Here is a 25,409-nt window from a genome sequence, read left to right as displayed (position 1 = left end):
CTAGAACTTCTATTAGTCATTAATGGTAGTTACAGACAGATGTATTGTGGAACATTTTGAGAATGATTTTACTTTTGCCAGTTATGACCAGTATTGTGGTAATATAGAAAGTAGTGGGATGTAAAACACAGGTCGGAACCTACGTGAAAGGGAACACAATGACAATTATGTTATTGTCTTTTAATAGAGGGTGATGCGGTTCTGCAACAACATCTTTTGGAGGGGTGCAGAGAATCATTTTGGAGACCAGTAAACTGAATACACACTATTTTTTCTATTGCTGTGGTGCCGCAGCAGTACTGCCTCTGCTGCAATCAATGACACTAATATATAAAACAAGAACTGTGGACACCGCGTGAGAATGTATACGCCCCACGTCCTACTGACTCCTATTGCAGGGACATCCGCGGATGCTAGTTCGGCATATAAATAAGAATGAAGCTCGTTATCTTGCTTGTTCCCTCTGCTATGTTCGCTTTCTCCTTTCTCCTCCTTGCATTTAGCGGTATCTCCAGGATAGTGTGCTTGATACTGGCGATCGGAGAGTACCGTGGCCGGCTGCAGTGCTCCTATCTAAAGTTAAAGCTCGCACTTCATAATTTCGGCTTTTGACATCATTTTAATATAATCTTCACCTCTGTCTCCTGCTTTTATCTTTTGTGTGCCAAAAAATGTGGATCCTTTATATTGGCCTCCATGTTTGTCCTTAAAATGCCGTGACAGGGGGTGACCCTCATATTTCCTTTGCCTGTCACTGCATTTTAAAGGGGGTTATCCAAACCCTATAATGCCCCCTCTAATGCCCGGTTCTCTCACACAGGTTGTACTTACCTTGCTCCACAGCACCCACATCGCTTCTGATGCCCACACAGCCGCCATTGCATATCACCTTTTCGTGGATCAAAACATCTGGCAACGTCGGGGGAAGCGACGATGTTGTGTGCAGTCAATAGCAGGCCACGACAGGGATGAGTCTTCCTAGCATCACCTACGATGCTAGGAAGGGTCGTCCCCATCCCGGCTATTGGCTACCCCATGCCCACCTGCCCCCACCCCCCGAACCCCGATATTTTGATCTGCGCGACATGCAGCGGCGCCCGTGTAGGCGTCAGAAGCAACACGGGTGCCGAATAGCAAGGTAAGTACAACCTGTGTGAAGGGCCTGGGCATTATAGATAGAGGTGGAGATTATATTAAAATTATGTCAACAGCAGAAAACTAGGTGGATCTTCAATCTTAACTCACTGGTACCAGGAGGCCTTAATTCAGAGATCAAACTGTTTGCATTTGATTATGTAACCAAATAACAAGAAATAATCAAATATTTGTAACAGAAAAAAACAACATAAAAAACATGATGAAAACCAGATTTAAAGAAACGCTAATGTCTGCTGGCATGGAAGAGGTTAATCCAGGGTTAACTGCAGGAGCCTAAATAAGACACCAAGAAGAGTTGAACGATATCCCTCATAAAGGAAAGAGTTATTTCAGAAACGCATTGGAGGAAGTTTGGCTTAGTGAGGCCACTGTAGCTCTAATAGTGACGTCACTAAGTGCTCCTACGGAGAAGGAGACTGCGGATCGCAAACAGAGCAGAGGGAAGAAGAAAGGTAACGAGCTTCACTCTCATTTATAAGCTGATCATTTGGAGAGATGTTAAAGCAGTTGTCCAACAATTCAGAATCAAGCCCTGCAATTTCTTAAAATAAAAAGTCATCTTATACTCACCCCTTTCTCCAGAGCCATTATCAGTTTCGCTGGTCTAGTTCTTCTGCTGCTGCTTGTTTACAAACTGCAGTGGGCACATGCTGGTATACAACACATGACCACTGCAGCCAATCACTGTCCTCAGAGGAAAGTGATTGACTACAGTAGTGACGTTACGTATACCTGCTCATCACTGTGCATGTCAACAGCAGCAGCAGGAGAGGAGAAAACGATGAGTATAAGATTATTATTTTTTTTATTATAAGCTGTCGCAGGCCTTGTCCAAGGCTTTTCATTATCTCAGGGAACCCCTTGATCCCCTTTAACCTCTCTCTTAGCAAATGAGCTGTTACAGCTACTGTTCATAGAGCTCCGAGGAAGCTCCAGTCAGTGCTGCTAATCTTTGATTGCCATGGTTCATGACTGTGGCACAATCAAATGGGACTCCCTCCTTGGATTGGGTCACTGGGTTTCCCAGGGGTTAGGAGGTTAACAGTTGTGCTGCTTACTTCCACACGAAAACAATACAGCTTCAGTGCCACATCCACTGGTTGTAGCATTGTACGCAACTACAGCTAGTGCCAAAAAAAAAATTACCTATCAGTAGTAGGTCTTTTTGGAAAAAACAACCAATAATTTTGGGTTTGACTGACATTTATCTCATGTCTGTGGCCAGCATTAGTATATGTGAGCTTTGCATATGGATCTAAGTAAGTGCCTCATAAAATACACAAAAATTTGCGGATTGCGACATCTTTTTTCACTGTGTGGTAGTCAAATGATTCATGTGTATATGAGGTGCAAATCTCAGTACAAAAAACACTGTTCCAAGCCTCCAGTCAAAAGGTAAGACGAGCCAGCAAACATATCTTGTCCTTCTTGGCCACCTACATGGGTACAACCAGTGTCCAGTGTACCAATCCACTTCAAATAGTTCTCATTCTTAGATTTCTGTTTTCATTTTTTCCAATTACTCTTTTGTATTTCTCTTCTCTGTGACTATACTGGGAACCATAATAAAATATAAAATACTATATCCTATATATATATACACTGCTCAAAAAAATAAAGGGAACACTTAAACAACACAATGTAACTCCAAGTCAATCACACTTCTGTGAAATCAAACTGTCCACTTAGGAAGCAACACTAAATGACAATCAATTTCACATGCTGTTGGGCAAATGGGATAGACAACAGGTGAAAATTATAGGCAATTAGCAAGACACCCCCAATAAAGGAGTGGTTCTGCAGGTGGTGACCTGACCACTTCTCAGTTCCTATGCTTCCTGGCTGATGTTTTGGTCACTTTTGAATGCTGGCGGTGCTTTCACTCTAGTGGTAGCATGAGACGGAGTCTACAACCCACACAAGTGGCTCAGGTAGTGCAGCTTATCCAGGATGGCACATCAATGCGAGCTGTGGCAAGAAGGTTTGCTGTGTCTGTCAGCGTAGTGTCCAGAGCATGGAGGCGCTACCAGGAGACAGGCCAGTACATCAGGAGACGTGGAGGAGGCCGTAGAAGGGCAACAACCCAGCAGCAGGACCGCTACCTCCACCTTTGTGCAAGGAGGAACAGGAGGAGCACTGCCAGAGCCCTGCAAAATGACCTCCAGCAGGCCACAAATGTGCATGTGTCTGCTCAAACGGTCAGAAACAGACTCCATGAGGTTTATATGAGGGCCCGACGTCCACAGGTGGGGGTTGTGCTTACAGCCCAACACCGTGCAGGACGTTTGACATTTGCCAGAGAACACCAAGATTGGCAAATTCGCCACTGGCGCCCTGTGCTCTTCACAGATGAAAGCAGGTTCACACTGAGCACATGTGACAGACATGACAGAGTGCCTGCAACATCCTCCAGCATGACTGGATTGGCATTGGGTCAGTAATGGTGTGGGGTGGCATTTCTTTGGAGGGCCACACAGCCCTCCATGTGCCCGCCAGAGGTAGCCTGACTTCCATTAGGTACCGAGATGAGATCCTAAGACCCCTTGTGAGACCATATGCTGGTGCGGTTGGCCCTGGGTTCCTCCTAATGCAAGACAATGCTAGACCTCATGAGGCTGGAGTGTGTCAGCAGTTCCTGCAAGACGATGCTATGGACTGGCCCGCCCGTTCCCCAGACCTGAATTCAATTGAGCACATCTGGGACATCATGTCTCGCTCTATCCACCAACGTCACGTTGCACCACAGACTGTCCAGGAGTTGGCAGATGCTTTAGTCCAGGTCTGGGAGTAGATCCCTCAGGAGACCGTCCGCCACCTCATCAGGAGCATGCACAGGCATTGTAGGGAGGTCATACAGTGACCTCCACAGTGCCCGCCCTTTTAACATTGACCACCCCTTTAACAGTGACCTTCATAGTGGCTACATCTTTAGCAGTGACCTTCACAGTGCCCGCCCCTTTTACAGTGACTTCCAGAGTGCCCGCCCCATTAACATTGACCACCCCTTTAACAGTGACCTTCATAGTGGCTGCACCTTTAACAGTGACCTTCACAGTGCCCACCCCTTTAACAGTGACTTCCACATTGCCCGCCCCTTTAACAGAGACCTCCGCAGTGCCCGCCCCTTTAACAGTGACCTCCCCGTTGCACATCCCTTTAAGAGTGACCACCCCTTTAACAGTGAACTCCACAGTGCCCGCCCCTTTAACAGTGATCTTCACAATGCCCGCCCCTTTTACAGTGAGCTCCACAGTGCCCGCCCCATTAACATTGACCACCCCTTTAACAGTGACCTTCATAGTGGCCGCCCTTTTAACAGGACCGGGCTCATTTTTACATTAAAGGGGTTCTGCACTTTCATTTAACTTATGATCTATCCTCTGGATAGATCATCAGCTTCTGATCGGCAGGGGTCAGACACCCGGGACCCCCGCCGATCAGCTGTTTGAGAAGGCAGCGGCGCTCCAGCAGCGCCGCGGCCTTCTCACTGTTTACCGCCGGCCCACTGACATCACGACTAGTATCAACTAGCGTGGGCCGGCTAAGCTCCATTCAAGTGAACAGAGCTTAGCCGCGTCCACGCTAGTTGATACTAGTCGTGACGTCAGTGCCCCGGCGGTAAACAGTGAGAAGGCCGCGGCCCTGCTGGATAGATCATAAGTTAAATGAAAGTGCAGAACCCCTTTAAGGACCAGGTCATTTTTTGCAAATCTGACCAGTGTCACTTTATGTGTGAATAACTTTAAAATGCTTTTACTTATCGCTTGTTTTTTCGTCACATATTGTACTTTATGACACTGGTAAACTGAAAAAAAAAAAAAAAAACATTTTTATTTATAAAACAATACCAAATTTACCAAAAATGTAAAAAAAAAAGCTAATTTCCAAGTTTCAATTTCTCTACTTCTATAATACATAGTAATACCTACAAAAATAGTTATTAATTTACATTCCCCATATGTCTACTTCATGTTTGGATCATTTTGGGAATGCCATTTTATTTTTTGGGTGACGTTACAAGGCTTAGAAGTTTAGAAGCAAATCTTGAAATTTTTCAGAGATTTTCCAAAACCCACTTTTTAAGGACCAGTTCAGGTCTTAAGTCACTTTGTGAGGCTTACATAATAGAAACCACCCAAAAATAACCCCATTTTAGAAACTACACCCCTCAAGGTATTCAAAACTGATTTTACAAACTTTGTTAACCCTTTAGGTGTTCCACAAGAGTTATTGGCAAATGGAGATGAAATTTCAAAATTAACGCGGGAACGCGTCATGGCCATACAGTAGAGTGTGGTCTGGTAGAAGATGTCCCCACTCTAGTACTGCCTGACACTTGGTTTTTTGACTAGGCCCATGTGCAGCACGAGGCCCCAAAACGTCCTCATCTCGGCTGCACTGACCAGAGTCCAGCCACCGGACCTAGCCAAAAAGAAGCCCGGGTGTTGAACAATGAACTGTTGGGCGAACAAGTTCGTTTGCTACACCATCAGATTCACAAAGTGATCACTGAAAAAAAAACTAAAAAAGTCATATTCAGTGAAGCCCACTGTGCGAATCTGGATTCCTGGTTGGCCAACAAAGTCAGGAATCACGGGCTCAAAATCCTCTGGGGTACACCAGACAAGTTCACCGGTAGGGGGCTCAGGTAGACTTATCTGGTGGGCTGGAAAGCTAGTACAAACCAGGGCAGCTCATACTAGTGTGGGCCACAGGGTCCCTGGCATCTGCCGCCTTGGGGGCTCATCATCAATAGATGATGTAGGAGGACGCGGATAAAAAAGAGGAAAGTGGAGTCATCCTCACTTGGAGTCGGAGACAAGCAGGGCGTATGCCTCCTCGGCGGAGAACGTCTGGCGGGCCATAGAGGAGTGTGTGTGTGTGTGTGTGTGTGTGTGTGTAAAACTTTATTTAGTGTGTGTGTGGGTGGACGGGTGTTCACATTCACTATAAACCTAACAGAAAAAAAAATCTAAAATTAAAGGCCTAAAGATTTGAAGAAAAAAAAAACAATTCAAACTCGCTGATCAGCGGTGGGGTGCGCTAACAGTGGCCGGACGCTATGAATGCCAGCCACAGTCAGCGCACACATACAAAAAAAAATATGTGTGGGGGGGAGCAGGGGGGCAAGCTGCAGCACCCCTGGGGTGTCTAGGGTCGCACAGCTGAGTGTGCTGTGGAACCCAGACACCCAATCATGGTGAAGCCCAAAAAAAATACTTTTTTTTTCCCCTAAAACTATCCCTCAGTCTCCCTGCCTAATCTAACCTTTCCCTAAACCTGTCCCTGCAAACTTTTTAGTGCCAGATGGTACTATGGTGGCTCACGTGGGGGTGCTGGGCTCAGAGGTGGACGGACGGGCTCCTCTCTCCTGGCTCCACGGAAGCAGTGTGGAGGAGGAGAGCAGAGCTGGGGGAAGTTAACACCTGCCCACCCGTCCAGCCAATAGGATGCGATCTTGAGAGGTGATGTCACTGCCACCTCTCAGGATCTAAGGATGGTGATTGGTGGTGTATTATCACACCACCGATCACCATCCTATTCCGGGTTATTGGGTCACCGGAGACCCGAATGACCCGGAAACACAGCAAACCGCAGGTCTGAATTGACCTGCGGTTTGCTGCGATCGCTGATACAGGGGGGTCACAGGACCCGCCGCGGTCTTGGAACAGACTCGGACATCAGGGCGTACCTGTACGCCCTGTGTCCTTAAGAGGTTATGGACCTGCGAACTGCTAAAACCTGTGATCATTTGTTATGGCAACCTGGAGTAGGACCTGCGAGCTTCTATTGGCTAAAAGGGACATGTGAACGTGTAAATGGCAGTTCGGATTTAAGTGAAAGGCTTTCTGGCTTCTATTGGCTAATGCAGGTCATTTCTTGGGAATATCTCAGGAACTGTAAGTCCTAGAGAGCTGAGACGGTCTAACGGTACCTGTGTGCCAAATTTGGTGAAGATCGGTCCAGTCGTTTGGTCGCGCATAAACAACGTCCAGGCAGACAGACGTCTAGACAGACAGAAACTCATTTATAATATACAGTACAGACCAAAAGTTTGGACACACCTTCTCTTTCAAAGAGTTTTCTTTATTTTCATGACTATGAAGGCATCAAAACTATGAATTAACACATGTGGAATTATATACATAACAAACAAGTGTGAAACAACTGAAAATATGTCATATTCTAGGTTCTTCAAAGTAGCCACCTTTTGCTTTGATTACTGCTTTGCACACTCTTGGCATTCTCTTGATGAGCTTCAAGAGGTAGTCACCTGAAATGGTCTTCCAACATTCTTGAAGGAGTTCCCAGAGATGCTTAGCACTTGTTGGCCCATTTGCCTTCACTCTAAGGTCCAGCTCACCCCAAACCATCTAGATTAGGTTCAGGTCCGGTGACTGTGGAGGCCAGGCCATCTTGTGCAGCACCCCATCACTATCCTTCATGGTCAAATAGCCCTTACTTTCAAAGTTTTCCCAATTTTTTTCTGGCTGACTGACTGACCTTCATTTCTTAAAGTAATGATGGCCACTCGTTTTTCTTTACTTAGCTGCTTTTTTCTTGCCATAATACAAATTCTAACAGTCTATTCAGTAGGACTATCAGCTGTGTATCCACCTGACTTCTCCTCAACGCCACTGATGGTCCCAACCCCATTTATAAGGCAAGAAATCCCACTTATTAAACCTGACAGGGCACACCTGTGAAGTGAAAAACATTTCAGGGGACTACCTCTTGAAGCTCATCAAGAGAATGCCAAGAGTGTGCAAAGCAGTAATCAAAGCAAAAGGTGGCTACTTTGAAGAACCTAGAATATGACATATTTTCAGTTGTTTCACACTTGTTTGTTATGTATATAATTCCACATGTGTTAATTCATAGTTTTGATGCCTTCAGTGTGAATCTACAATTTTCATAGTCATGAAAATAAAGAAAACTCTTTGAATGAGAAGGTGTGTCCAAACTTTTGGTCTGTACTGTATATATATATATATATATATATATATATATATATAGATCCAGAAAAACGGGCGGCACTCCAAGAGATAAAAGAAAGTGAACCTTTATTCACCCAGGTGGTGCAACTTTTTGCTTGAAAAAGGCTCAAGTGTAGAGCCGAAACGTTGCACCACCTGGGTGAATAAAGGTTCACTTTCTTTTATCTCTTGGAGTGCCGCCCGTTTTTCTGGATCTACACATTGGGGTAAGAAGCCTATTCCCCTTGGGACGTGCACCCTAATTTCAACTGATTTTGTACCAGTGCCGCCTTTTTTCCTTGATATATATATATATATATATATATATATTTACAGTGGATATAAAAAGTCTACACACCCCTGTTAAAATGTCAGGTTCATGTGATGTAAAAAAAAATGAGACAAAGATAAATCATTTCAGAACTTTTTCCAGCTTTAATGTGTCCTATAAACTGTACAACTTAATTGAAAAACAAATTGAAATCTTTTAGGCAGAGGGAAGAAAAAATATAAAAATAAAAAATTATGGTTGCATAAGTGTGCACACCCTTAAACTAATACTTTGTTGAAGCACCTTTTGATTTTATTACAGCACTCAGTCTTTTTGGGTATTAGTCTATCAGCTTGGCACATTTTGACTTGGCAAGATTTGCCCACTCTTCTTTGCAAAAACACTCCAAATCTGTCAGATTGCGAGGGCATCGCCTGTGCACAGCCCTCTTCAGATCACCCCACAGATTTTCTATTGGATTCAGGTCTGGGCTCTGGCTGGGCCATTCCAAAACTTCAATCTTCTTCTGGTGAAGCCATTACTTTGTTGATTTGGATGTATGCTTTGGGTCGTTGTCATGCTGAAAGATGAAGTTCCTCTTCATGTTCAGCTTTCTAGCAGAAGCCTGAAGGTTTTGTGCCAATATTGACTGGTATTTGGAACTGTTCATAATTCCCTCTAGCTTAACTAAGGCCCCAGTTCTAGCTGAAGAAAAACAGCCCCAAAGCATGATGCTGCCACCACCATGCTTTACTTCTTTTGGTGATGTGCAGTGATGTTTTTGCGCCAAACATATATTTTGGAATTATGGCCAAAAAGTTCAACCTTGGTTTCATCAGACCATAACACCTTTTCCCACATGCTTTTGGGAGACTTCAGATGTGTTTTTTCAAAATGTAGCCTGGCTTAGATGTTTTTCTTCGTAAGAAAAGGCTTTCGTCTTGCCACTCTACCCCATAGTCCAGACATATGAAGAATACGGGAGATTGTTGTCACATGTACCACACAGCCAGTACTTTCCAGATATTCTTGCAGCTCCTTTAATGTTGCTGTAGGACTCTTGGTAGCCTCCCAGACCAGTTTTCTTCTCGTCTTTTCATCAATTTTGGAGGGACGTCCAGTTCTTGGTAATGTCACTGTTGTGCCATATTATCTCCACTTGATGATGACTGTCTTTACTGTGTTCCATGGTATATCTAATGCCTTGGAAATTCTTTTGTACCCTTCTCCTGACTGATACCTTTTAAGGCTACTTTCACACTGGCGTTTTGAATTCCGTTTGTGAGATCCGTTTCAGGGATCTCACAAACGGTTCAAAACTGATCAGTTCAGCCCCAATGCATTCTGAATGGATAAGGATCCGTTCAGAATGCATCAGTTTGGCTCCATTCCGCCTCCATTCCGCTCTGGATGCGGACACCAAAACGCTGCTTGCAGTGTTTTGGTGTCCGCCTGGCGATGCGGAGCCAAATGGATCCGTCCTTACTTACAATGTAAGTCAATGGGGACGAATCCGTTTTCACTGACACAATATGGTGCAATTGAAAAAGGATCCGTCCCCCATTGACTTTCAATGTAAGTCAGGACGGATCCGTTTTGACTTAGACTTTTTTTTTTAACCCCTTAAGGACATAGGACGTACCGGTACGCCCTATTTCCCGAGTCCTTAAGGACCAAGGACGTACCGGTACGTCCTAACTTTTAAATCGGGATTCCGGCGCCCGAGGGGTTAAACGGAACGGGATTTCGGCTGAAATCCTTCAGCCGGCATCCTGTGACAACGCCAGGGGGGGTGATGTGACCCCCCCGTGTCGGCGATCGCAGCAAACCGCAGGTCAATTCAGACCTGCGGTTTGCTGCGCTTTTTGCAGTTTCTGATGCCCGCGGTCCCTGACCGCGGGGATCAGAAACTTTAGAGTGGCTAAAATCTATATTTTTTACCCCCCCCCTGCACCCCTGCATGATTTGATGCCGGCGGGTGGTGCGGGGGGGGTGTCGCATGCGGTGGGGGCGTTGCGGGAGGCGGGCGGTGCGGCAGGCGGGATCGCGATCCCCCGCCCGCCTCCCATGAATGATCGTTGGCTTCTAGTGGTTATACCAGGGTGCCAGCACATTGCTGGCACCCTGGTATAAACGGCTGACATCTGTGCAGATGTCAGCCGTTTAACCCTTTCCATACCGCGGTCCGTACGGACCGCTGTATGGAAAAAGTTAACTGTCATCGGTAAGGGAGCTCACTCCCTCTCCATCGGGGGGCTGCTGTGCCTTTGCAGCCCCCCGATGGAGAGGGAGAGAGCCCCCAGAGAGCCCCCCTCAGCCCCGTGCTTACCCTTCCCCGTCTGCGAAGTTCTGAGCAGACGGGGAGGGTTCCCATGGCAACAGGACGCCTGCTCAGGCGTCCTGCTGTCCATGGTGCTGAACAGATCTATGCTGAAAGCATAGATCTGTTCAGTGTAAGTAAAATACAGTACAGAACAATATATATTGTACTGTACTGTATTATACAGACATCAGACCCACTGGATCTTCAAGAACCAAGTGGGTCTGGGTCAAAAAAATGTAAAAAAAAAGTGAAAAAAGTTAAGATAAAAAAAAAACACATTTATCACTGAATAAAAATTAAAAAAATAAAATAAACTACACATATTAGGTATCGCCGCGTCCGTAACGACCTGATCTATAAAATGGTCATGTTACTTTCCCCGCACGGTGAACGCCATAAAAATAAAAAAATAAAAACTATGAGAAAATTGAAATTTTGCCCACCTTACTTCCCAAAAAAGGTAATAAAAGTGATCAAAAAGTCGCATGTACACCAAAATAGTACCAATCAAACCGTCATCTCATCCCGCAAAAAATGAGACCCTACTCAAGATAATCGCCCAAAAGCTGAAAAAACTATGGCTCTTAGACTATGGAAACACTAAAACATGATTTTTTTTTGTTTCAAAAATGAAATCATTGTGTAAAACTTACATAAATAAAAAAAAAGTATACATATTAGGTATCGCCGCGTCCGTATCGACCGGCTCTATAAAAATATCACATGACCTAACCCCTCAGATGACCACCGTAAAAAAAATAAAAATAAAAACAGTGTAAAAAAAAGCCATTTTTTGCCATTTTACGTCACAAAAAGTGTAATAGCAAGCGATCAAAAAGTCATATGCACCCCAAAATAGTGCCAATCAAACCGTCATCTCATCCCGCAAAAAATGAGACCCTACTCAAGATAATCGCCCAAAAACTGAAAAACTATGGCTCTTAGACTATGGAGACACTAAAACATTTTTTTGGTTTTAAAAATGAAGTTATTGTATAAAACTTACATAAATAAAAAAAAATGTATACATATTAGGTATCGCCGCGTCCGTGACAACCTGCTCTATAAAATTACCCCATGATCTAACCTGTCAGATGAATGTTGTAAATAACAAAAAAAAAAAACGTGCCAAAAAAGCTATTTCTTGTTACCTTGCTGCACAAAAAGTGTAATATAGAGCAACCAAAAATCATATGTACCCTAAACTAGTACCAACAAAACTGCCACCCTATCCTGTAGTTTCTAAAATGGAGTCACTTTTTTGGAGTTTCCACTCTAGGGGTGCTTTAGGGGGGCTTCAAATGGGACATGGTGTCAAAAAAACCAGTCCAGCAAAATCTGCCTTCCAAAAACCGTATGGCATTCCTTTCCTTCTGCACCCTGCCGTGTGCCTGTACAGCTCTTTACGACCACATATGGGGTGTTTCTGTAAACTACAGAATCAGGGCCATAAATAATGAGTTTTGTTTGGCTGTTAACCCTTGCTTTGTAACTGGAAAAAAAATATTAAAATGGAAAATCTGCCAAAAATTAGAAATTTTGAAATTGTGTCTCTATTTTCCATTAAATCTTGTGCAACACCTAAAGGGTTAACAACGTTTGTAAAATCAGTTTTGAATACCTTGAAGGGTGTAGTTTCTTAGATGGGTCACTTTTATGGAGTTTCTACTCTAGGGGTGCATCAGGGGGGCTTCAAATGGGACATGGTGTCAAAAAAACAGTCCAGCAAAATCAGCCTTCCAAAAACCAAACGGCGCACCTTTCACTCTACGCCCTACTGTGTGCCCGTACAGTAGTTTACGGCCACATATGGGGTGTTTCTGTAAACAGCAGAGTCAGGGCAATAAAGATACAGTCTTGTTTGGCTGTTAACCCTTGCTTTGTTAGTGGAAAAAATGGGTTAAAATTGAAAATTAGGCAAAAAAATGAAATTCTCAAATTTCATCCCCATTTGCCAATAACTCTTGTGCAACACCTAAAGGGTTAACGACGTATGTAAAATCAGTTTTGAATACCTTGAGGGGTGTAGTTTCTTAGATGGGGTCACTTTTAGGGAGTTTCTCCTCTAGGGGTGCATCAGGGGGCTTCAAATGGGACATGGTGTCAAAAAACCAGTCCATAAAAATCAGCCTTCCAAAAACCATACGGCGCACCTTTCACTCTACGCCCTACTGTGTGCCCGTACAGTAGTTTACGGCCATATATTGGGTGTTTCTGTAAACGGCAGAGTCAGGGCAATAAAGATACAATCTTGTTTGGCTGTTAACCCTTGCTTTGTTAGTGGAAAAAATAGGTTAAAATGAAAAATTAGACAAAAAAATTAAATTCTCAAATTTCCTCCCCATTTGCCAATAACTCTTGTGCAACACCTAAAGGGTTAATAATGTATGCAAAATCAGTTTTGAATACCTTGAGGGGTGTAGTTTCTTAGATGGGGTCATTTTTGGGTGGTTTCTATTATGTAAGCCTCGCAAATCGACTTCAGACTTGAACTGGTCCCTAAAAATTTAGTTTTTGTAAATTTCTGAAAAATTTCAAGATTTGCTTCTAAACTTCTAAGCCTTATAACATCCCCAAAAAATAAAATATCATTCCCAAAACAATTCACACATGAAGTAGACATATGGGGAATGTAAAGTCATCACAATTTTTTGGGGTATTACTATGTATTACAGAAGTAGAGAAACTGAAACTTTGAAATTTGCAAATTTTTCAAAATTTTTGGTAAATTAAGTATTTTTTTTGTGCAAAAAAATAATTTTTTTGACTTCATTTTACCAGTGTCATGAAGTACAATATGTGACGAAAAAACAATCTCAGAATGGCCTGGATAAGTCAAAGCGTTTTAAAGTTATTAGCACTTAAAGTGACACTGGTCAGATTTCCAAAAAATGGCCTGGTCCTTAAGGTGAAAATGAGCCCGGTCCTTAAGGGGTTAAAGAATAATGCAAACGGATCCGTTCTGAACGGATACAAGCTTTTGCATTATAGGTGCGGATCCGTCTGTGCAGATACCAGACGGATCCGCACCTAACGAAAGTGTGAAACTAGCCTAACAATGAGATCCCTCTGATGCTTTGGAAGCTGTGGACCATGGCTTTTGCTGTGGGAATGCGACTTTAAGAAAATTTCAGGAAAGACCAACTAGAGCAAAATAACTTTATTTGGGGTTAATCAGAGGCACTTTAAATGATGGCAGGTGTATGCTGACTCTTATTTAACATGATTTTGAATGTGATTGCTTAATTCTGAACACAGCTACAAACCCAGTTATAAGAGGGTGTGCACACTTATGCATCCACATTTGTTTTTTTTTTCTTCCCTAAACCTAAAAGATTTCAGTTTGTTTTTCAATTGAGTGGTACAGTTTATAGGGCACATTAAAGGTGGAAAAAGTTCTGAAATTTTTTATCTTTGGCCTTATGCACACGACAGTATTTTTTTGCGGTCCACAAAAAGCTGTTCCGTGATCCGTTTTTGTTTCCGTGTGTCTTCCTTGATTTTTGGAGGATCACCAGACATGAAAAGTGAAAAAAAAATCTAAGTCAAGTTTGCCTTGCAAATGATAGGAAAAAAATGGATGCGGATGACAATCTTGTGTGCCTCCGTGTTTTTTCACGGACCCATTGACTTGAATGGGTCCGCAAAATAAATAGGACAGGTCATATTTTTTTTGACGGACTGGAAACACGGATCACGGACGCGAGTGACAAACGGTGCATTATCCGAATTTTCAACGGACCCATTGAAAGTCAATGGGTCCGCAGAAAATCACGGAAAACGGAACAACGGACACGGAACACAACAACAGTCGTGTGCATGAGGCCTTTGTCTCATTTTTTTACATCACAGAAACCTGACATTTTAACAGGGGTGTGTAGACTTTTTATATCCACTGTGTATATATATATATATATAGAACACACAAACTGTTATATTCGTTAGTGAGCCTATATCTGTACTTGTATGGCCCAAACAGTCTATGTATAACAGAAAGAAGCATTTTTTTTCTGATATCACTCAATTTCAGTGCTGGATTTTACTCATGTTTTCATAATTCAGTAAACATATCTTTATCTGATGCACTTACTAATGTACTTTTTTTTCAGCCCACTTTTCCTGTAGGCCCAGGATTAGGAACTAATACAGCTATTAGTTTTGCTCCATATCTGACTCAGATGACACCAGGTGTTGGATTAGTCCCGACAGAAATCCTGCCCTCTACACCTGTCATTGTTCCAGGAAGTCCACCTGTATCAGTCACCAATTCTACTGCTACTCAGAAACTTCTCAGGACGGATAAACTGGAGGTACAGTTTAATAACCCTGAAATGTTCATGACTACATCTGGTGTTGCGGAAGTCAGTCAACAGTCCTTGTCACTAAATGTTTAATTTGTGCCTTTCCTGTTAGAATTTAAACACCCCTTAGATGGGATAGTTACTTCCATTGGTCATCCACCCAAAATCAGCCTAATGGTGGTGTAGGTAAAAACTCTAACCGGAGTTGCATTGAACATTGTACGTACATAGCAAATTCATGCATGCTTTCTAGCTGGCAGCTCAGTGAAGGCCGTCATGATGATCCTTTGGTTACATTTGAGGCCCAGAGGCCCATATGGAATTAGCTGTACACAGATAACATTTAATTACATTGCATTTCTCACTGTTCTTATGAAACATGAATTTGCTGTGCATCCAACGGATGTCAAACTGGACTTCATTGTTTTACTGACATTGTATTTATTATTGCAGCTATATAAAATGTGCAGACCATCACTGATTTATCCTTGTATGTCTTATGTAGGTATGCAGGGAGTTTCAGAGAGGAAACTGTGCACGGGGAGAAACTGATTGCCGCTTTGCACACCCGGCAGACAGCACGATGATTGATACAAATGATAACACTGTAACCGTTTGTATGGATTACATTAAGGGTCGCTGCATGAGGGAGAAATGCAAATATTTTCACCCTCCTGCACATTTGCAGGCCAAAATCAAAGCTGCACAACATCAAGTCAACCAGGCTGCAGTAGCAGCACAAGCAGCTGCTGCAGCTGCAACCGTAATGGTAAGTGCAAGAAAAGTGTTCACCCACCTTCAGTATGGTTGTCAGTTAAGCTTATTTTACATGATGTAGGATTTTATATCATACACACAACTATATATTATAGGGTGAGAAGTAGGAAGTTACAGTATGTTGCCTTCTTGTTCTGTACATCACTCAGCAGAAAGGGTACTGTAATCTGATTAAAGCTCTTTATGTTAAAGATGTCACCAACTTTTACATCCTTTATTTTATAGCCACCTATTTACTATGTTCTGTTTTGTGTTACAGACAGAGGGTTTTGATCCAGCTAGCTTTGATTTGGTAATTCCATTTTAAAAGGAACCTGTTATCAACTTTATGCTGACATCACTGAGGGCAGCATAAATTAGTGACAGAAATGCTGATTTCAGCGATGTGTCACTCAGGAGCTAAAAGTAAGTGGTTGCCGAGAACCAGCATCATAATCATTGCAGAACAGGCCTTAAATCTACCTGAGAAGAGTCCTGGTTATTCATAATCTCCCGCTCTCTCACCCATCTGCTGATGATTGGAAGTTCTCTCCTAGAGAGAAAGGGAGAAAACTAGGTAGAAGACGGTCAGTCATCAGCAGGTGGGCAGGAGAGCAGGAAGTCATGAATAACCAGGACTCTTCTCAGGTGGCCGGGACTCTCTTCCAGGCCAAGTCTGCAATGATTGTGATCTTGGTTCTCGGGAAACACTTACTTTTAAGGTATAAAGGACAGACCGCTGAAATCAACTCACCTGTCTCTACTTTATTCTGCCGTTAGTATGGACAGCATAAAGTTGATGACAGGTTCCCTTTAAAGCTTACCTGAGTTTCCCCGAACTTCCCAATAATCATGTGCATTAAAGTCTTTCCATACTTTCCAAATGTGCATAGAAAGCTCCAGGCACATATGCTAAACGGACCCATAGGCCCCCATTCATCCAACAGAGGCCAAAAGGGCACTCTTTTGGCCACCATTGGACTGGTATCTGTTAGGGATACCATTTTCTACTGTAAGGAACAGCGCGATAAACTGCTGTATTCCATACCTAGGCATCCAGTAAAGAACCATATAGCGCATGGTTTATGTTTTTTAACATGTGTACATAAGGGTGACGGATATCAGTGGCATGCGTTAAACGCATACGTCTGAGATTTTTGGTGGGAAATCCTACCAACGGGAACCTTGGACTGGCACTGCATACGCGGTGTGAAAAAAAGCCTAACTTAGACTTCTCCTTCCTAATCCAGTAGGAGGAATTGTTTGTCATTAGAAAATGAGAAAATGAAATCTAAACTGAGAAGGATGGATATCAATAGAATATGGAAATCCATAGGCTAAGGGGGTCATTTATTAAGACCGATGTTTTAAACTCCTTAATAACCCCTTGTGCTGGCGCTGGTCTATATGTAAGCCAGTTTACTTTGCCGCTTAAATTCAGACGGTTTTCTACTCCTAAAACCGCCATTGAAAATGATGAATGAGATGGGCCTACCTGCCCATCCCCTTCCCTGTCCACACCACACCAACTTTTTTAGACCTGTGTGAGCAGTGAAAAGTCGCAAATAAACTTTGCTCCGCAATCTGCAACAGGCGTACACCAGAAAATAGTGTATATCACTTAGTAAATGACTCCCTAAATGTCTAGTCAGGACTAATGAGCACTGAAGCAATTACAATCTGCATACATGTAGGTAACCATTTCTGTATAAGTGCAGGGACTGATGCACCGCAGGGCACTGCACATTACAGCCGTCTCAACTGATGCCTGCTTCTTTTCTTATTGTTCTGCCAATGTGGCATACACTTATTTAATAGGTATCATGCCCCCTGTCCACGTCTTCACACCCAGGACCCTTGCTTATAAAGGCGTCGATGGTACCATGTTTATTAAGGTGGATTTAGATGGGCAGATTATCGGGCTTGTTCCCGACTATCTGCCCGTGTAAATGCAATGCAGCTGTGTGAGGACGAGCGATAGCAATAGCGACTACTCATCCCCATATTGTGGAGGTCGCCTTCACTGAACGAGCAGCCAGCTATCAGGAAGAAACAACTCCTTCCCGACAATTGTCTGCTCCTCGGCGCATGCAAATGCACCTTAATTGTAGGAATAATCTTTACCTTGTTATTTCAATGCAAGATTGGTACAGTCAGTCCAAGCGCCAAGGCCTTCATCAGCAGTTCTACATTTCAATGGATCCATTGTACCTTATAGTCAGATAGCCTTTTGTTAGCATAGAAAGGGCCATTGTCCAAACTGGTAGTGAGAGACAATGACAAATAATACATTTTACATAAGTGCAACTTTTCATGTGTGAATAATAGAAGCATTCGACCCCAACAAGTACTACTGTACGTAAGTAATCAGCACTAAGCTGTCACTCACATTGTAATGAGGGAGATGAATACAGTCCATTGTCATATCAGCTAATGCAAACATTAACTCTTTTGTTCCTGACATTGAGAAGTAGCACTGCACTGCTTTTTCCTACGTTTGTTATTTTAATAATTTCTTTTACTTGGAGGTCATTGCATTGTAGATTGCACTACGTGACTCAATAGTTATCAAGTGCGTACCAGTCCTATTGCAGCCCTATCAGAGTGCCCCCACTTACAGTGCCACTAACGTACCTTCATTAGCACTCCCATCAGAGTGACCCTGCTACCTCTCAGCAGAAATGTACATGCTTGAGATGGGGTTCCGGGACAGTAGGAGACTGGCAGTTCTGGGCTTTCTATTACGCTGCATTAACTAAAGACCGACTCACAAGCTTCTGAGCACCCATCTGTGATTTACGATGAACAGGCTGCCATGCCAGGGCCTAGAATAATTTCATGATGGCTAGTGTTTGCATAAAGGTGCAGTGATTTGGGGACATAATTCGTATTCTTGATATTATATATTGTAGATAAAGCAGCTAGAGCCCCAGGTTATACTACCTTACAAACTGGAATATGAACAGTAAAAGGTTATCAATTTAAATATACGAGAGCACAAATAATATAATGTGATAGTATTGAGCTAAATCAATTAATCCTTAATCGTGCCTAAGTATCTGGATTACCTTGAGCTGTACACTGTAATCCTGCACCTTCAAGAGCACACCCTGGTGGGATAATGTGTCTCTAGTGAATGCAGTTTTTCCTGTAGGTGTACACCAGTCAGTGTTCTAATCTTGTTTTCATACACATCCATATTATTCTTTTCCTACTCTTGAAAGGGATTTGATCTTTAAAGTACACCACATGTCCCCATAGCTCTGAAGGAGTAAAGCTGTTCTGCTCATGCGGTTGCCAGTTTCTGAGTCATGCTAAAGAAAACATTTCTTTTCTGGATAACATGGAACATTTTAAGCCCACAAGCATGAAAAAAATTCAGCAAGTGAACTCCAAATCCTAAATAGGAACATGCCTCGCTGTCAGTCAGGGGGATTATTGGGCACATTTTATAAAAACAAGGCTGTATTCACATGTTCCACGTCAGACGTATATTTTCTAGTTTAGATGAATATTGCAGGTGACGGATGCAGCTGTATACTGCATGCCTCTCCCATGTAGCTATAAGATATCGCTATTATTCCTGTCAAAACAATGAACACCACATTGTTGGCATATGTTCATGTCACATCTTGTTAACAGTCAGCATATAGATCAAGTATCAATGCTCCAGGAGCGTAAACCAAACGCAGCCATAGGCACCCTTTGACCAAGTGTGTGCCAAAGGAGTGTCTATTTGGCTTACCTTAATGGGTTGTGCAAGAATGGGGGGAACAGGTGTTTTGGCAAACCCTCCGACTTAGCCAGACCTGTAGAAAAGCTTACATACTTGCTTCCTGGCACTGTCTCCCTGCCCCTTCTCCTCCAGGCCTGGGCCGCTCCACTGGGCTCCCTCTCTGAAAACATCTGGTTTGACATCACCTCAGCCAATCACTGACCACAACGGAGACTGGAACCCCTTACATCATGTGACCGTTTGTCATGATGTAAGGGGAGCTGGCCAGTGATTGGCTGCAGGAGATGTCAAACCAGATCTTTACAGAGAGGGAGCGCAGCGGAGCTTCGCAGGCCGGGAGAAGGAGCCTGAAGCAGGTAACTAAGCTTCCGTTTACCAACCCCCCCCCATTCGTGCAGAACCCCTTTAAGGTGGTATGCCTTTTTTCTTGCTGTACTAAAAATTGTAGTTGACTGCAAGCATCCCAAAACCATGTACAATACAGTAAACGCTTATTTAACGTAGGAGCCTATGGGGGAAGTATGCATCTGTATGACATAATGTATATAAACCAATGGTGTGAGGTGAACAGAAGCCTAAAGGTGCCCATAGACCTTCAATAGCTGTCGGCCAATGGTTTGTTTGACAGCTATCTCTCTCAGCTCCCCCATTCACATTACACGTTTCAGCCGAGGATGTATGGGTTGTCAATAGGGAGAGAGCTGCTGCCGGACACCTCAGGCGGCTTCTTATCTCACGGGAGAACAAATAGATCGGGTGACAAAATTCAACTCACTTGATCCTTCTCATCTCTCAGGAGAGCCAGGAGCTCCCATACACATTAGGTTATCAGCAGGTCCCACCAATACTGGCAGGTTCAGCCAACAATATACCAATGTGTATGGGGCCTTAAAGGGGTTGTCCGCTTTATTTATATTGATAACATATCCTCAGTTTAGGTCATCAATATCAGATTGGTGGGGGGCCGATTCCTGGCACCCCCACCGATCAGCTGTTTGAAGAAAGGCTCACTGCCTTCTCCTCATTGAGAAGGATAGAATCAATATAAATAAAGCGGACAACCCCTTTAAAGCTATTATGAGGGTACATGAGGGTTGATTTTCAATTCTTCTGACCAATGTAAGTGCACATTGTTATTAATAATAAGAAAGCAACACATTAAAGTACAATTGGAAGGTGTGGATTATAAATGGAATATATAATAGCGATGCTGATGAGCATGAATTCAAATGGAGTAAAAGTGGTGACATAATAGATGCAGAGCTGTAACTATGCTGTTACGTACCCGTTCTGCTGAGCAGATTGAGTGTCAGCATTGTGATCATCATACAATATATGTATGCTAATTATAATAGAAACAAAGGCACTTTATTCATGAGGCTCTATATGTACGTTGGTGAAACATTACAATACAACATTGTTTAGGTTGCTTTTCATTTTTCATTGAGTTCCCTGCTAGATCCATTCCCTCCAAACATGACATTTAACATATGAGATCACTTGGGTAACATGAAAGTCTAGATAGAATTTGTTTTGCCAAGTTATCAGTTGTCTTTCTATGCAATGGTTAGTTCCGAATCTCATCTTTATTGTTTGTGAAGAACTTGTTAATGCTATAGCTACAGTGACGCTTGCAGACAGTAGGACTCTAATAGACGGAGAGGGCCGTGACTGAGGGTCTGCTAAAAAAGCTTATTGTCTAACCACTTTGTGGTTGTTTCTAGTCTAATAGATTGTAATGCTTGTAAAATACACATTCATGATGCATTTATTTTCATGGAATGACTGCACTTGTGACATACGTGGTGCTATTTTTTAAAAAGGTTTATCATGTTTACATTAACAGCGCAGTGTTTTCTCTGTTAGATGTGAACAAAGATATCTATCCATTAGGACCCATGCACATGACAGTATCCATTTTGCGGTCCACTAAATACGGATGCTGTCCAGGTGCATCTGGGTTCAGGATGATCCGTGTGCTTTCCGCATCTGTATGTCCGTTCTGCAAAAGGATAAAACATGTCCTTTACTTGTCCACAAAATAGAACATGTCCACTTGTCAACAAAATGTGGACATCTCAATGGGTCTGCAAGAAACACGGATGCAACATGGAGAGCATCCGTATTTTGCCCGCAGAACGGATACGGTTGTGTGCGTGGGGCCTTAAACTGATTTGCAACAGCGTGAAGTCATGTAACTGGGTGATTTCAGTCATTTTTCTGCTTTCCATTATGAGCAAAACTACTTCTGTATGCCTCACTGTTGCTGCAATATTTCTGTATTTTAATATGCAGTGTTTAGATTCTACTTATTAAAGTCTCTGGGCTTCAGACTTAACAGTGATTGTAAGGGGTTTACTTTAATTCGGTTTAACTACTATATTGGTTTATTTCAGACCTGTTTTTTAAGACAATTTTTCCTCATTTTTGTGTGTGTGTGTGTCACATTTTTGTGACAACCCGTTACATATTAAAGGGGCTTTCCCACAACTGACATTTATGACCCATCCATAGGATTAATGATAAAGGACCACCATTGGGTCCCCAACCAATCACTAGAGTGGGAGTTTCATGCCCCGAGAGACAGCAGTGTACAGCGTAACCCCTGTGGTCATGCAGTAAGGAGGTGCTTGAATTTAGTAGTGGCACTACGCATGCTTGACCGTACTCTATTCAGAGTTCTCCACATTGTGGTTATGCAGTGAGGACGTATGGGGGGCTTGAGACCTCCATTCTTGTGGTTGGTGGGAGTCGCAACAGTAGGACCGCCATTGATTAGATATTTATCACTGGATAGGTATTACATTTCTGTTGTGAGAAAACCCCTTTAAATGGGTCGTCTGTGACGAGACAGAAACAGTTTTATAAGTGGCACCAAAGATATATTTTCCTTTTTCTAGAAGCATATAGACAACCCAAAACTTGCTTCAAAACCTATATGCTAAGATGCAATTTTATCCGCTGTGGTTCTAGATTCTCCAATATGTACCCCCAGCATTATGATTATTTAGTTGTATATAATTTGAAGCTGAATTTACGGTGTTACTCCGATCTCATTAACAAGGGGCTTCACTGTTAATGCGCAGCCTGAAGACTTTGATAAGTGAGCCATTATGCTAGCTGGTATTTCTATTTGATCACGTATCTGTGTCAGATGACATTAGCTGGAAATATCTTTGTAATAGACAATGGTTAAACCCATCTTGCAATACAAGAACTTAAAATGATCCCCAAAAAAATAATCTATTATTTCATTTGCTTTAAAGTAACTAGGCATCAATATACTTTTAAGAGCAGTAAAATACAATGGCAATGCTCCGGTGGCAGCACATATTAAAAAGCGACTAACTTCTTGTCTGCCATGGTGGAAGAAGCTATTTCATCTTGCTATGAATTGATCTTTAATTTGCAAATGCTTACTGGAGTTTTAGAGATGCTATATTAATTAGATTTACCTGAAACATCTGTATTTTACTCTCTTATCTGCTTTAACTAAGGTACAGTAGATGCATTTTGCTTTAGTACTAATTCAAGATGTAATGTTCATTTCTTTAAAGAAACATTTTTGTTGTTGTGCATGCCTAGTGTTTTATATGTTGTATATTGCATTCAGAATATTTTTTTCCTTCTCACCTATCCACAATGCAATGCCGTTCCCATGATGCACCTCTGCTTGCTGTTTACCTGTATGTTAATTCGCTTGAATCCCATTGGCCCACTGCCATCATGTGCTCGCTGCCTGTTATTAAAAGACGCAGTCGACTGCCAAAGCAATGAAGCGACCTCTCGAAGCAACTGTAGATCTGGTACTTTGACCTTTCACCTTTTGCTTTGCATGTAGCTTTTTTTTATTTTTTATGAAGCAACTAATATTTTTTATTTATTTATTTATTTTTTTTAAACATCATCTGAGACAACCAATGCATATAGCTAATGTATGGAAATGATCAAAGTCATAATGAGCCATCTTCATTTTTTTCATAAATTACAAATTAAGATTGCCGTTATCATGACTTCATTTTGAAGTACTTGTATACAAGATATAGCTGAACCCATGTTCTGTGTCATTCATTACAGTAGTGAAGTTTGGCAAAATTACAAATTTATATTGAAAGTAGCAAATCGTATCTGATAGTATATTTGTCTGTATCTAAAATGAAGACTAGAATGTGATCTGCACAGACGCTATAATGCTCATGTAAATGATGTCACTTCTGTAGTCTTGTGACTACAGGCTTAATGTTATGGTAACCATGCTTTTGCTACCAATAACCAAATCTCACTCATTCTGCATTGCCTCAGTTTGGGTTAAGGTGCATGGCAAGGCATCATTATTTTAGTTACATTTTTCTTTAAATTTTATCACAACCCGTAATTTGATGTTTACGTGTGTTTCCAGGTTTGCATAGACCTTCTGACCTCTACAAGTGTCGTCTAATTCTCTGTTGACAGGCTTTTCCACATGGCGTCCTTCACCCTTTACCAAAGAGACCAGCTCTAGAAAAAAGCAATGGTGCCAGCGCATTTTTTAATCCTAGTGTCTTGCACTACCAACAGGCCCTTGCAAATGCACAGTTGCAGCAGCATGCGGCATTTTTTCCAGCAGGTATGTTTCATAATTTTTCCACTGCTGAAAGTACAATATCAATTCTTCCATTTTCTTGACAAATGTAAATGATTTATTTAAACCTATTTAAAATGTATTTCTGTAGAATCTCAAAAACTCTATGTCGTAAGGCATACTTGTATGTTGTAGTCAACTTATATCTATTGTATAGAAGTTGTGCACAGTCAAAGCAGTAGTCATCTGGCTTAGGGAAATTGCTGAGGCGTGAGGTTATTCTGTATCAGGCCTCAATGATCTTACTAGTTGGACTGGAAAATTGTTCCTTTCACAAAAACCGTCCACTGTATGCAGATAACAGCAGTATTTCAAAGCCCTTCTAAGCAGTGTTTAGATCTGTCTATCTACCTATCAGCCTATCTGTCTGCCTATCTATGTTGTATGTTACGCACAAACCAGTGTCAGATTTTACCTACATAAATACGTAATATCCTGTTATCTATAACAACTCATCAGTTGAAGGAAGCCATAAGAATCTTCCAGCTGAGCAGGCCATTTTAGTTAATATTCATGTCTTAGGTTCTGTTCACATTGTCGAAGTTTCCATCACAACAGCTTACTATAAGGCTACTTTCACACTTGCGGCAGTGTGATCCGGCGGGCAGTTCCGTCGTCGGAACTGCCCGCCGGATCCGCCGATCTGCCGCTGACTGAAAGCATTTGTGAGACGGATCCGGGTGCGGATCCGTCTCACAAATGCATTGCAAGGACGGATCCGTCTCTCCGCTTGTCATGCGTACCGACGGATCCGTCTTGTACATTTTTTCACATTTTTACCTATCTGCGCATGCGCATGCTGGAACGACGGATCCGGCATTCCAGTATTCTGAATGCCGGATCCGGCGCTAATTCATTCCTATGGGAAAAAATGCCAGATCCGGCGTTTAGGCAAGTCTTCAGTTTTTTTCGCCGGAGAGAAAACCGTAGCATGCTACGGTTTTCTCTTTTGCCTGATCAGTCAAAACGACTGAACTGAAGACATCCTGATGCAAACTGAACGGATTACTCTCCATTCAGAATGCATAGGGATATGCCTGATCAGTTCTTTTCCGGGATAGAGCCCCTGTGACGGAACTCTATGCCGGAAAAGAACAACGCAAGTGTGAAAGTAGCCTAAAGTAACCTGAAACATGAAGAGGATCTAACGCCCCTGCTGACTTGTCTGTTTTTTAGTAACTACTCGCACTCTCCGTGCAAAAAGAATTCTGAAACATGTTTTCTTTTAACTCTATTATATCTACTAGAAGTTTATTAATAAAGTTA

The 25,409-nt window shown here is 42.4% G+C and overlaps 1 protein-coding gene across 11 annotated transcripts in view; it reads left to right on the top strand.

Annotated features, from left to right (window-relative positions):
- The window catches only part of MBNL2 (muscleblind like splicing regulator 2), a 204,909-nt gene that overhangs the window by 151,511 nt on the left and 27,989 nt on the right, over positions 1-25,409 (top strand). For 7 of the 11 annotated variants that reach the window (XM_040425299.1, XM_040425301.1, XM_040425293.1 and 4 more), the window contains exons 4-7: positions 14,839-15,039; positions 15,536-15,799; positions 23,275-23,328; positions 23,975-24,128. In XM_040425299.1, the coding sequence (XP_040281233.1) occupies positions 14,839-15,039; positions 15,536-15,799; positions 23,275-23,328; positions 23,975-24,128 (673 nt within the window). The remainder of the gene's footprint in view (positions 1-14,838; positions 15,040-15,535; positions 15,800-23,274; positions 23,329-23,974; positions 24,129-25,409) is intronic. The other 4 variants (XM_040425303.1, XM_040425304.1, XM_040425300.1 and 1 more) reach the window with 1 other exon arrangement.

This window comes from Bufo bufo, chromosome 3, assembly GCF_905171765.1.
Source record: "Bufo bufo chromosome 3, aBufBuf1.1, whole genome shotgun sequence".
Classification (NCBI taxonomy): Eukaryota; Metazoa; Chordata; class Amphibia; order Anura; family Bufonidae; genus Bufo; species Bufo bufo.
The sequence above is the reverse complement of the archived record's forward strand: the minus strand, read 5'-3'. Positions and strand labels throughout refer to the sequence as shown.